The 13388-nt window shown below is 33.5% G+C and overlaps 1 protein-coding gene and 1 non-coding gene across 2 annotated transcripts in view; both read right to left on the bottom strand.

Moving 5' to 3' along the window:
* Positions 1-251: 251 nt before the first annotated feature.
* Positions 252-323, bottom strand: Trnaq-cug (transfer RNA glutamine (anticodon CUG)). Its single transcript has one exon. It is a non-coding gene; the product is annotated as a tRNA-Gln (tRNA).
* Positions 324-5342: 5019 nt separating this feature from the next.
* LOC106051711 (serine/threonine-protein phosphatase 6 regulatory ankyrin repeat subunit A-like) overlaps positions 5343-13388 on the bottom strand; it is a 37379-nt gene continuing 29333 nt past the window's right edge. Inside the window, exons 5-8 of the mRNA XM_056018535.1 lie at positions 13174-13252; positions 11061-12076; positions 6666-6744; positions 5343-6000 (exon numbers count right to left, since the gene is read on the bottom strand). Of these exons, the coding sequence (XP_055874510.1) occupies positions 5343-6000; positions 6666-6744; positions 11061-12076; positions 13174-13252 (1832 nt within the window). The remainder of the gene's footprint in view (positions 6001-6665; positions 6745-11060; positions 12077-13173; positions 13253-13388) is intronic.

Consider the following 13388-nt stretch of genomic DNA (forward strand, 5'->3'; position numbering starts at 1 on the left):
TTAGAATATTTAAAATACCCTGAACACGCTCAACAACCTATTGTACACAGAAGTGAATTTCATTGCTACTGCCTCCATTTTTGTTAATAATGTTGATGATCATTAAGTTTACAAGTCCAAATGTCTGTGGTTCCTATCTGGGAGAAAAGGTCACCAACCAGTGGCGTAGCCTCTTTAGGAGCCCATGTATTTGACAATGGCATTGGCGTAATAATCTAATCCTAGCGCTTTACCACACTAAAAAAATATTCAGGTTCCACCGAGATTTGAACTCAGATCGCTGGATTCAGAGTCCAGAGTGCTAACCATTACACCATGGAACCGGTGCACATATGTCGTGGAAGATCAGCAAAATCTATATTATTGTCTAATTCTGTGATGACTACAAATGTGTTTGTGAAAGAATTTGATTATCAAATGATTGTTGATCAATTCACTACCTTCCAGACTTGATTGAAATTTCAGGAGATTTCTTTCTTCGTTGAGCGTTTGAAGAAAACTTTGAATAATGTTAGGAAATGTTATAGGCCTTCACACAGAGGTTACTTCAATCAAGAAGATGATTACATTCTACGCGTATCCCTAAGTCAATCTAGTAATAACATCAATGACTTAAATTCTGCCAAGTCATTGTTTTTTTCCTGGATGACACAGGCAACTTATTCCATAATAGCACTAGGGAAGAAGGAGCATTTGTACCAATTTGTTCTAGCATATGGAACAAGGAGTGTGCCTTTATCTTTGTGTCTTTCAGAGTATTTTATTAGATTTTGTTTTGTATTTGAAGATTATGGTTTAGTGTTTTATATATATTGCTTCTTTACTTTTCAGTCTTCTCTCCTGAAGGCTTTCTAAATTTAGTAATTTTACTAAAGGTGTTACTCTAGCTACATTTAATATTCGTTTGTTATGCATCTCGCTGCTCTATTTTGTGTCTCTTTCAGTTTCTTAATGTTTTTTGCGGGGTTGGGGGGTAGTTGTAGGGTCTCAAACATAGGATACATAGGGTATTCTATTATTGGTCTAACCAAAGTAGAATAACATTTTAGTTTTATGTTCTTATTTGATTTGTAGAAATTTCTTTTATATAAAGTTCCTTAGAGAATTATTTTTTTTTATTAACGAACTGCAAATCAAACCACGTTACTTTCTTCAACCAATCTCGGGTACCCATTAGAGTTGGGTGGACCCTTCACTGAGATTTAAACCTGTGATCAGATCATCAGGACACGATTTAGAGTTGATAAGACCCTAAGCTAAGTTGAGATTTGGAGCTCCATGTAATCATCATAAATTTATTCCTTTGCTTTTTGTTTCTTCAAACAATTTTTGGGAGGCCACCAGACAAGTGTTGTGCGTGTGTGTGTGTGTGGGGGGGGGCTTTGCTACAGCTTATGTTGGTAATAGGTAATTTCAGCACTGTCCTCGACCACTCAGTTCGGAGTTCAAGGGCATTACCATTAGGCCACCACGCCCCCCCCCCCCCCCGTTGTGTAAATAATAATTATTATTATTATTGAAAACTTTTAACTACTTGACATTAGCGTAGCTCTGGCACAGTCTAGATTTGTTAAACAAAGACTAAATTCATTGTCAACTGAAAACAAAAATGTCAATGGTTATAATGGGCAGGTCCACAGCAGTACAGCATTCTGACATTTCATAGAAGCTTGTATAAATATGGTTAGTATCAGGGCTTTAAATGTGTTGTGTTAGTTGTCAGACTCCTCTGCTTAGGTATACCGCAATTTGTTCTAGTGTAAGTTTAGTCCGCTTTCATAGTTGCTTTATCTATTAGTTGTTTTTTTTTAACGTTATGACGTTACGATTCTAATCTATTTAAAAGGGGCTTAGCTGGGAATTTTCCATCGTTTGGGGGCCCTAGGGGCTTAACATCTTTTGGGGCCCCTGCATTTTGCGTAAAATTTAATTTTAATGTTAAAGTGGGGGCCTTGGAATATTTTCAAATTCTCCCCCTCCTCCCCCCACCCTAGCTACGCCATTGCCACCAACAAGCTTCCTTCAGGCGTGTCGGTTCTGGGCGTGTCTCTCCAACTGTCCCTACGTCCCAGCTGCTTAGCGTCTTCTTCCAAATCGAGACACCCCATGCATGAATGGGCCCCAAGGCGTAGTTAGGTGGGGTGGCGGTCTGAATTTGAAAATCTACCTTGGCCCTCATTGGAGGGGACCCCATATGAGGAGTCGGTCCGAAATTTTTCAACATTAAATTTTTTTTTAATGCCATGTTATGTTGCTATTCATTTTTTTTTTGTAAAATACTGGCTATGTTGCATGTATTCCACACATTAGAATTATACATTTATAAAGCACATTATCGTATGTCATGATATTGAATGTCAAATGTATGGCCCTTAAAGAGGCCGAGCCCCCGCCTCCCGCCCCCCACATCCCCGCTTCCCCAATTTCCTTCCTACGCCATTGACTGGGTCGTCCTCTCAAAATTTAAAAACCAAACACAATTCATTAAGCTCATATTTAAAAGAGTTTCAATCGATAATAAAAATCTAAATAATGTTCTATAAAACAGACTAAAAATGGTTATTTGAAGATATTTTAAAATTTCTCATAGCTTGTTTGTTTTTTGTTTGTAAAATGTCTTACATGTTTCGGATGTTCCTTCAGAGTTGTATTATTATAGCTTTTATATACGCTACTTTCAATCTCATTTGTGGACCAGTGGGTGGAGGGGGTATCTAGGAGTTGGTTTTCCGTGCTGCCTTTAGGCGCTCAGTAAACACATCTCTGCCCGAGTCGGGTGTCGAACCTCAAGCATAGTTCAAGCGCACTTGGCCTCTCGACCACACTTCATACTAATAAAGCGATATTAGAAAATGAAGCAGCAATATAATGAAAGCTAAATAAAAAAAAAAGACTAAGAAAATGAAACAAAAAATAATTTAAAACAAAAACTATGTCAAATACGCCATATAGAAAGATTACTGTTAAACATATTTTCGAATAGATGGTATTTTAATTTTTAGCGGCCCCCGAAAGGGGAAAAGATGCTATTAGTTTTGTGTGAAATGTCTGTCCATCTGTGCGTCTGTTTGTCCGTCCCGTTTAGATCTCGTAAACTAGAAAAGATATTGAAAATCCGACATCACTATATTTTAGACCATTCAAAGATATGATGCAACGGCTACTTTTTTTTTCTGAAAGCGAAAAATCTAATTTTTAAAATCAGTTATGCAAGCAGTTTTTTAAAGATAAAAAGCTAATTAGTATGCATTATAAGTTAGACCTAATTTAAAACGAATAGCAATCTTGTAAATGTCATTTTCGATTAAGAGAGAGAATGCATCATCCGGTCATAATTAGATCAGTTATGCCAGGGGAGGTGCGGTGGCTGAGAGGTAAAGCGCTTGGCTTCCGAACCGGGGGACCAGGGTTCCAATCCTGGTGAAGACTGGGATTTTCGACTTTGGAATCCTTGTGCTCCTCTGAGTCCATCCAGCTCTAATGGGTACCTGACATTAGTTGGGGAAAAGTAAAGGCGGTTGGTCGTTGTACTGGCTACATGACACCCTCGTTAACCGTAGGCCACAAAAACAGATGAACTTTACATCATCTGCCCTATAGACCACAAGGTCTGTAAGGAGAACTAGTTAGGCCAGGTTCACATCTAACTTTACATTCACATTCACCTATCCCTTGATCTGCTGGACCGTTGGGGCCCTACACAAGATCTGTTAACTTTCTTTCTCCATTCTTATCCCTCATTTGTCTTTGATATAATTTCATTCGGATGTTCTTTCTGAAAATATTGAAGCCTGCCTGGGTGGACCACTTCGGGGGCCGATTTTAAGTTCGTGTTTCCACACAAACTGTCTTTTGTAACCTTGTTTTTTTCTGTGACCCTCATTTTTCATAGCTTCTCACAACGTGAAATAATTTGTGGTACCACTACTTAAAGTGTGTAGTATTTATAAAGTAAATGATATAAAATGTGTCTCCAGATATTATAGGGGGAAAAATTCACTACATTAAACTAAGTTTCTAAAATAATTGTTCAACTAAATGTGTTTTTCAAACACTTATCTTTATTTCAATATACCACCCCCATTGGCTTAATTAAAAAAAAATTCTGATAATAAAAAATATAATTAATAATTTTGGTAAATAGCTATAATTTAGAGTCCCAATCTCTTGTATTTAATTATAATACAACAGAAGTCTACACAGATTCGTCTTTTTTCCCTATTAAAGTGTGTGTCCGTGTGTGTGGTGAGCTATGCTAGTTAGAAATTTTATATGATTAACTTCCGAGTTGGACTTTAGTGTGGGAAACTACACACAGGTTAAGTGTACACTTTTTTTAAACTCCAACTTTCTTTTTTATTGGACCTTGTCATTATTTTATTTTAGTTCTTCTACTTTGTATTTTAATTTTACTTTTCATTTCTGTTTATTTTTTTTTTATGTTTATTAATTTAAAAGCAACTTATGTGATTAGAGTAAATGGTAATCATTTATTAAATTAAAGATTGGGTTACCTTTCTTCGATCTTGGGAAATATATACGTTTGATAGAAAAAAAACTTTGTGTCTACAATAGCTTCATTTGAAAGTAGATGAGGTCCTAAAGCAATACCAAGTTTGATGACCTGAAGATCGTCACAAAATGGTCCCGCCCAGTCCCCACCCAAGCCAATCAGGTAATTTAATACCCAAGAGGAATTAGCATTTTTAGCTCAAGATTTTAAATAAATTTAAAAAAATTTAAATTTGCAAACAAATATTTTATTAAAATAATAAGTATTTACAATTTTACAAACAGAAATGAATTAATTTTTAATTAGTTTAAAATGCATCAAAATAAAACGTATATGCCATTATCTGGCTGTTAATTTCACCATTGCTTACTTATACACGTCACTCACTATACATTTTTTCACAACAACACCTAAAACATTTTTTTACGAGAGACATATTCATCATTTCAACAATCTCAGTATTTAAACTCAAACACACCGCTGTATGTCCATCTTCGTCTCTCAAATCAATATCTGCATTGTAGTAGAGTAAAGTGTCCACGGCATCTTTAAAACCATTATGGGCCGCTATCATCAAGGCGGTTGTGCCGCGCTTGTTGAAAGGTTTGCTGAAGTTTACGTCTGCGCCATTTTCAAGTAGAATATTAATTGTGTCGCAACAATTAGCTTCTGTAGCCAAAATTAGGGCGCTCTTCCCGTCAAAGCCACTAACCATATTTACATCAGCGCCTTCTTGAATCAAGGCTGAGACAACTAAAGGCTTTTTCAACTGGGCAGCCAACATGAGAGCCGAATAGTCCCCATAGTCCAGAATGTCAATCGTTACGTTTTATTTCAGAAGCTGTCTTACAATGTAGACATTGCCTGCAATAGCTGCGTGCATCAGGGGAGTCATCCCATACCTACTGTCCACGCCATTGACATCAGCGCCTTTCTTAATGAGACGAGTGATGACTGCATCCCTGTTGGAAGAGGCAGCGAGTGACAAGGGAGGATAGCCGTCTTTACATTTCTGGTTCACTGACGCTCCATTGTCAATTAAAAGTTTGATTATTTTGGTGTCAATGAAGAAGCTAGGGTCCCATTTTTCTGAACCTATATTGTTGCTATCGTAAAATCCTCTCTTTAGCGCCATATTCAGTACGCTGTCTTTTTTTGGTTTTGTTTGAGTTTTGACCTTAGCTCTACATTCGAGCAAGAATTCAACCGTGTCGTAAGAGTTAGACAGGACTGCAGCCATGAGAGGTGTCATGCCCTTTCTGGACTCATTGACGTCAGCTCCTTTACGGAGCAGAAATCGGACGATGTTTATGTCACCTGCCTCACAAGCTTTCATGAAAACCTTCTGGATAATTTTTCTGCAACTGCAAGTTATCACGTGAATCTGAGTATCAATGATTTTGGCGAAGGCCACATGATCTCTATTTTCAATGGCTGAGAATAGACTTTTCTGCACACTCTTTGCGTTCTTTCGATATTTTTTTTCACTGGAAAGAAAAATTTAATTTTAAAATTAAATTTAACAAGTTTTGATATAATGTTATAAAATTTTAGTGTTAATATTTATTTTAAATTTTATAATTATAAAAGCTGAGATTAAATCATTGTTTTTTATTGAGCTCTTTGTAAGATAATGTGCCAACTTTGTTTAGATATATAGACGTTTAGTAGATATACTATTTCAGCTTTTTATGAGTATAGCTTATGAGTATAGCTAATGTTTCTAAAAAAGTTTTGAGCATACATGACTAAACTAACACAATAGAAGAAAACACATATTTTTAGAGATTTGTTAATTAAAAGAAAAATTAGTGTTTTTTTTAATTCGTTTGACTTTTTAAAAAAACGGTGCGTTGCACCAACATGAAAAGTAGTTTTTTTGTAGCTAACTCAATTTAGGCTTTAACAAAAGTAATAAGTTTTATAAAATATAATTAGAAAAATGTTGACATGTCTGACATATTTATTGGTAAAGTTTCTAATAAAGAATTATTTGATATAGTTAAAAGAGCCTTAGAGAGAGCGAAAACAAATGATGCTTGGTCTCTAATCCCATTATTGAAATTGGATATTTGTATCAATAGACAATGTTACACATTATTTTTATGTTTTCCTATTTTAAGACTGAACTTTCATAAGAAACCAAACTTACTTGTCTGAAGCATCCAACTCTCTTTTCATGGCTTTAGACTTGGACGGTGTTGAGCAATCACTTTTCTCCATGATATTATCTGCCAAAGATAAATAAATGTACACTACAATACTACATAAAAGACTATTTTTTCTAAATATTTAATATATATGTAGTTGTTTTGTGTGTGTGTGTGTGTTTTACATTTCTATATATACTGTGTGATAATTTATTTTTAAGTCTATGCCTAATTTATTTTGATATTTTGTAGATCCCTAAGGCTCAAACTAGAACTTAAAAAAAAACGATTTGTTAAAATTACAGCAACAAAACAGACATTTTTTTTTACTTTCTAATGAACGAAAAAATTAGAACTATTCATTTAATTGGTGTAAATTTTTTATCATTTTATAAATACATTATTAAAACTAAAATTTAAGAAAATAAAACAGACTTATAATGTAAGTTTATAAATCTAGGTCCGAATTTACGAATCGTGGGGCCCAATTTCATGTTAGGCCCCTGTTCTAATTTTGTGTACACTATCAACTTTTAGTTAGATCATTATACAAACATTTTGTTATACAACATGAGTAGGATGCAGCTCAATTACAATAGTTGTCTTCATTAAAGTTCTATCAATCGTACGACAGGCCTAATCTAAAGATTTTCCCCCTTTAAGTCCTACACCATTTAAAGCCAGTGACAAGAGCCATGACTGATAGTGAAAGGCCTACTCTCTACAGTCTAATGAACATTGTAAATATAAGATCTGAACAAAGACTTGTAGGAGTGAATGGAAAAAAATGCTCATTAAGTTGTTTATCTTACATGAAAAAAAGTGTATATCGTGACTATTGGACAATAAGTAGGAGATAGAAATATTTTAATGATATTTAGATATATTTTTGTCACTTAAATAAAAATACAATGCTGTTTAACAAAAAAAAATATTATTCTACTTACAAGTTTATTTATTTAATAAGGAAAATCCTAATTATCACCAATCAAGAAAACGTCTAAATTAACAATAAATTACGGCAACTGAACATTACAAGCGCAAGGAAAACTGACGATGTGAAAGTCCAGAAGTGTTTCTCGTTTTATATTGAAGAGCCCTTTGTCTACGTCACACCCTGAATTAAATCACCCTGACCAAACTGACCAATCCTCATGTTATAGAGCGGTAAAATAAGACAACAAAAGCCTAAGTGACCGATTCGACGTCATCGCCGCGGTCACAACTCGAAGAACAAAAGATTGGCGGCGGTCATTGAAATCCTTTCCCCTCAAACTCGCAATACCTGCCCCCCCCCCCAAAAAAAAATGAGTAGATTTGTTTATGTAGTTATCTAAATAAACCGCATTGATCAAACGCAGAAGTCTCGAACCGAGGACATTAAAAGTTGTGACATAAAAACAATATTTCTACCATGTCTTGGTACACAACAATGGGCTCATCAAGTAGACATTTGTTTGCTCAGCTATTAAAATAGAGTGGGTTTTTCAAACAAATACGAAAACAAAGAAACGAAATCATGGAAGCCACGCACCCACCGTGTCAAGTACATAGGTTTTTTTTTCCTTTACAAAACCAAATATTTTAAATTAAAATTTCCAATGTACATTTTAAAAATGATATTACTGGCCAAAAATAAATTATCACAATTACAAAATTTGAAGGTTATAAGTCTTTTGTGTATTTAATAGCTTACGTTTTATTTTATTATACCAATGGAATCAATAAAGTGTACAAGTACAAATTTAACTAATAAGAAAATACGTCAAGCTGATAAAGACTATCTAATAGATTTCTACGTATTATTCTTAAAATAAAGATCAATATTTTAACGTTCTTTCTTTGAAAAGTAATTATAATTTTTTTTTAAATTCTTCTTCTTATTTAAATGGCGACATTCAGTATTTTAAATGATTTATTCAGTCCCCCTTCCCTCCCACAGTTTGGTAAAAAAAAATACTATCGACCAATGATTTTTGGCGACCCCCCGAAAGGGGAGTAGACGTTTTTTTTTGTGTGTGTGTGTGTGGTCTGCCCATCCGTCCGTCCAGTTTAGATCTCATAAACTAGAAAAGATATTGAAAATCCGACATCATTATATTAAGACAATTCAAAGCTTTAATGCAAAGGCTAAATATTTCTTTTCTGAATGATGCAAAAAAATCCGCAATTAAAGAAATATATTTAAAACGTAATGAAACCTAGTAAAAACTCCAGAAACTTAAAAGAGAAAGATCGGAAAAGATTTTAGAAAAAAAAAACAACAAAGAACGTAGAAATGTAGAATTACTGTTAGGAAATAAATAAAAATGTAGTTTGTGTCACAAGTGGTAAAGGTAATTAACTCTACACTCTTGTGAGTAAACCACTAATCTTTAGGATTTATTAAAATAGTTATTTTATTTCTAGTTCCGTATTCTGCTGATGCTTTTGTATCTCATCCAGCTGACCAGTCCATATGTCCTCCAGATAACATTGCGCTCAATGGACTTGTAATCTTTTTTTGCAGTGCACTGAACAGAGTTTTGGAACACACTTCCCATTGATTTCAGACAGACAACATGCGAAACTACATTTTAAAAAAGTAACATTAAGACCTTTCTGTTTCAAACTTTTTTAGATTAGTTTGTCATTTTAATTCTCGTGTTTATGTTTGTTATGTTATCACAGCGCATTGTGCCTGCGTTGTGTTTGTTAACAGCGCTCTATAAATTACATTATTATTCATATTCTGTACACCAAAATCATAACATTATTGAAATTTATGGATGTACCTCTTAATTTGTACATATAGGTTCATCAAAAGTTACCTACATATTAAGAGTGTAAATTGACTGTGTGTGTGTGTGACTGCTGACATTTAGCATTGTAGCTTCTTTCAAGGCTTTTACAAATGGACTGTACTATAAAATATGCTGGCAGTTTTCATTTAATTTTGCAAGTTTTAAAGTATCTATTTTCTATATCTATTCCACCGAAATTACTGTTTTGTTAAGTTCAATTTTAAATTTAAAGTAAAATTCAAGTCTCAGCTATAGTATCATTACATTTTTTTAATTATAGATGAAATGTGTACAAAATACTTCGTTCTCGGTTCCCACCATCCTAAAACGTTCGATACAAATTTACTTTTTTTTTTAGCAAAATTATTTCTTTAAAAACAAAGCTGCATATTTGCATCCATATGTATCGTTAATTAAATAGTTAATTCCCTATTTTATATCAAATAAAACTAATTATTAAATTACTACTAGTTAATTACTTAATTAGCTTTCTTTTTTTAATGATTCGTCTTCTGTTAGTGACAATGAATAATAGTTCAAAGTTTCAACTTGAGCCGAGATTGACAAGTGGAAGCGGTTACTTTAACAAAATGTGTAATAGACAGATAGGCGGAGTGAGTAGATATAAGCTTTGTCAAAAGTAGAAAATAAAAATCTACAAAATTTCATTACAATTTTTTTGTACAAAGTGTGTAAGGAGGGAGAGTTAATGGTAATAGGCAATCTTTAAAGATTAATTTGCGATTAAGATGAAAATGTGGACGACGACACTTGACTCGCAAATGCCAACAAAATTTTTTGATAACTATAAAACCATACTTTTTTAATAATATTTTATATATATTTTTTTACTTTTATTTTATTTTTTTTTTTTGCATTCTCTTTTGTGTTTAATGATTTAGAATTGTGTAGCAACTTAAGAAAAATTGGCCGCATGGTGGTTATTAAATTATTGTCCATATTTCTTTGAAAATGCTTGTAGTTTTTAGAAATGCATTGATCTATTTTTAGAATACCTGCCTATATGTTTTAAAACTGTTAAGGAGATGGCTAAAACAATTCATTTGTTGTACAAAAACAATACTTATATTGCAGCCTATAAAAATTGTAAAAAATGCCGCTGACAGTGGGAAAGGTCCTGAAATTTTGATCACTTCAATCTGGTGAGCTTTCCCTCCACTTACAGCCTTAACCAGGTAATAAGTACAGGCTATTAATTTTATCTGATTCTCTAAATCAAATGGCCTTTCTGCACTATAGAACAAAAGATCTGAAAAAGGAACTTTTATGAACTTTATGCGTTGCATTAATAGTTTTAATGTGTAAAGTAAAAATAAAATAGATAAAAGCTTGTAAAAAAAAAGTAATTATTAAGTTTCTCAAAATTATTTTATTCATTATTACATTAGCAAAAATACAATAAAACAATGACATAGAAATTAAACATAGGAAATGATGTTATAATGCATCTTAGAAGATGTTTGTACCATCATGTGGCTGTTAGTGTTTGTTATACATTAAAAAAAACAATATATTAATATCAAGATATACAACATCAAATTATCTATTGTGACATATTTATCATTTCAACAATCTCATCATCTGAACACAAACACACTGCTGTCTTTCCATCCTCGTCTCTCAAGTCAACATCTGCATTGTAGTAGAGTAAAGTGTCAACAGCATCTTTGAAACCATTTTGAGCGGCTATCATTAATGCAGTCGTGCCACGCTTGTGGATTGGCTTTCTGTAGTTCACGTCTGCGCCGATTTCCAGTAGAATATTAACTGTGTCACAACAGTAGGACTCTATAGCCAAAATTAAGGCGCTTTTTCCATCAAACCCACTGACTTTGTTGACATCAGCGCCCTCTTCAATTAATGCTAAGACAACTAAATACTTTTTGAACTGAGCAGCCAACATGAGAGCCGAATAGTCCCATTTATCTGTAATGTCCAAATCTGCGTTATACTTCAGCAGCTGTCTCACGATGTAGACATTGTCTGCAATAGCTGCGTACATCAAGGGAGTCATCCCATACTTACTGTCCACGCCGTTGACATCAGCGCCTTTCTTAATGAGATGAGTGATGACTGCATCCCTGTTGGAAGAGGCAGCAAGTGACAAGGGCAGGTAACCATCTGCACATTTCTGGTTTACTAAAGCTCCGTTGTCAATTAAAAGTTTGATTATTTTGGTGTCAATGAAAAATTTAGGGTCCCATTTTTCTGAACCTAAGACATTGCTATGGCGAAATCCTCTCTTCAGTGCCATATGTAGTACACTGTCTTGTGTAGGTTTTATTTGAGTTTTGACTGTAGCTCTACATTCAAGTAAGAATTCAACAGTATCGTAAGAGTTAGACAGAACAGCAGCCATGAGAGGCGTGATGTCATCGCTGGACGCCTCGTTGACATCAGCTCCTTTACGGAGCAGAAATCGGACGATTTTGATGTCGCCTGCCAGACAAGCTTTCATGAAAACTTTCTGGATAATAAGTCTTCCACTGCACGTTGTCACGTGGATCTGTGTCTCCATGATTTTGGCGAAGGCCACGTGATCTCTACTTTCAATAGAATAGAATAGACTCTTCTTCACACTTTTTAAGTTATCCTGATATCTCTTTTCACTGGAAAAAAAATAAAAGGGCAAAAATGTATTAAAATTTAAATAGACATTGATATAATAGTACAAATGGTTATAATTAATAGTTATACATATAATAACTACACATCTAAAGACGGTAATTGAATATAAACATTTAAATTAAAGCAATAAAGTGCTTCTGTTAGATAGTATTTCTTTAAACTAAAACATGCTTTTAAAACCATTATGCCACAGATCTAGATGCTCGAGTGCAAATCAAGACTAGTGAGTGACCTGTTTGTGTTAGGGGAGAGCAGCCTAAAGGCAGTACGAGACTATTTCTTCCCACTCTCTATAATATGAGCACAGCCCCCCCCCCCCCAACTGTTACACAGCAGAGAGTGGGCTATAATCTCCGTGAATGTGAATATCATAAACATGACAGTTGCAATATACAATAGCAGGATAAATAGATAGATAGATAGAAAGATAGATAGATAGATAGATAGATAGATAGATAGATAGATAGATAGATAGATAGATAAATAGATAGATAGATAGATAGATAGATAGATAGATAGATAGATAGATAGATAGATACATACATACATACATACATACATACATACATACATACATACATACATAGATAGATAGATAGATAGATAGATAGATAGATAGATAGATAGATAGATAGATAGATAGATAGATAGATAGATAGATAGATAGATAGATAGATAGATAGATAGATAGATAGATTGATTGATAGATATTAATCTATTAAATATCGAAACCGGCACAAACTGGATAAAAATGTGAGAAGCTCGTTGAAACATTTTTTTTTAGATAATTGAAAGAGAATTAATACAGAGAACCTTGAATGACTGGTAAACAAAAATAATATGCAGATCAATCTAATTTTTCTGTATCATTGATATCTCAATCAATAGGTCTACATTATAAACTTGTTTCACACTATGTCAGGAAATCACTCTTGCACCAGTGCATATTATTTTAGATGACAATCTAGTAAAAATGCAGCTTCATATTTTTTTATGATTTGTTTTTCTCCTTTTTTTTATTCATTTCTTTTATTCTTCTTTATTATAAGATTGGGTACCAATAAGAAAAGTGACTTACTTATCTGAAGCATCAAACTCTCTTTTCATGGCTTTAGATTTGGGCGGTGTTGAGCAAATACTTTTCTCCATGATATTATCTGTGAAAAAAATAATTATTATAATAATTAATTAATTAATAATAAAAATACGTGTACACTCTACTACATTAAAACACTTTTAAATTGCATAAAAATAATAACATAAATTTCATAAATATTTTAAATATTTTTTTTT

The sequence above is a fragment of the Biomphalaria glabrata genome, chromosome 1, assembly GCF_947242115.1.
Source record: "Biomphalaria glabrata chromosome 1, xgBioGlab47.1, whole genome shotgun sequence".
In the NCBI taxonomy this organism is placed as follows: Eukaryota; Metazoa; Mollusca; class Gastropoda; family Planorbidae; genus Biomphalaria; species Biomphalaria glabrata.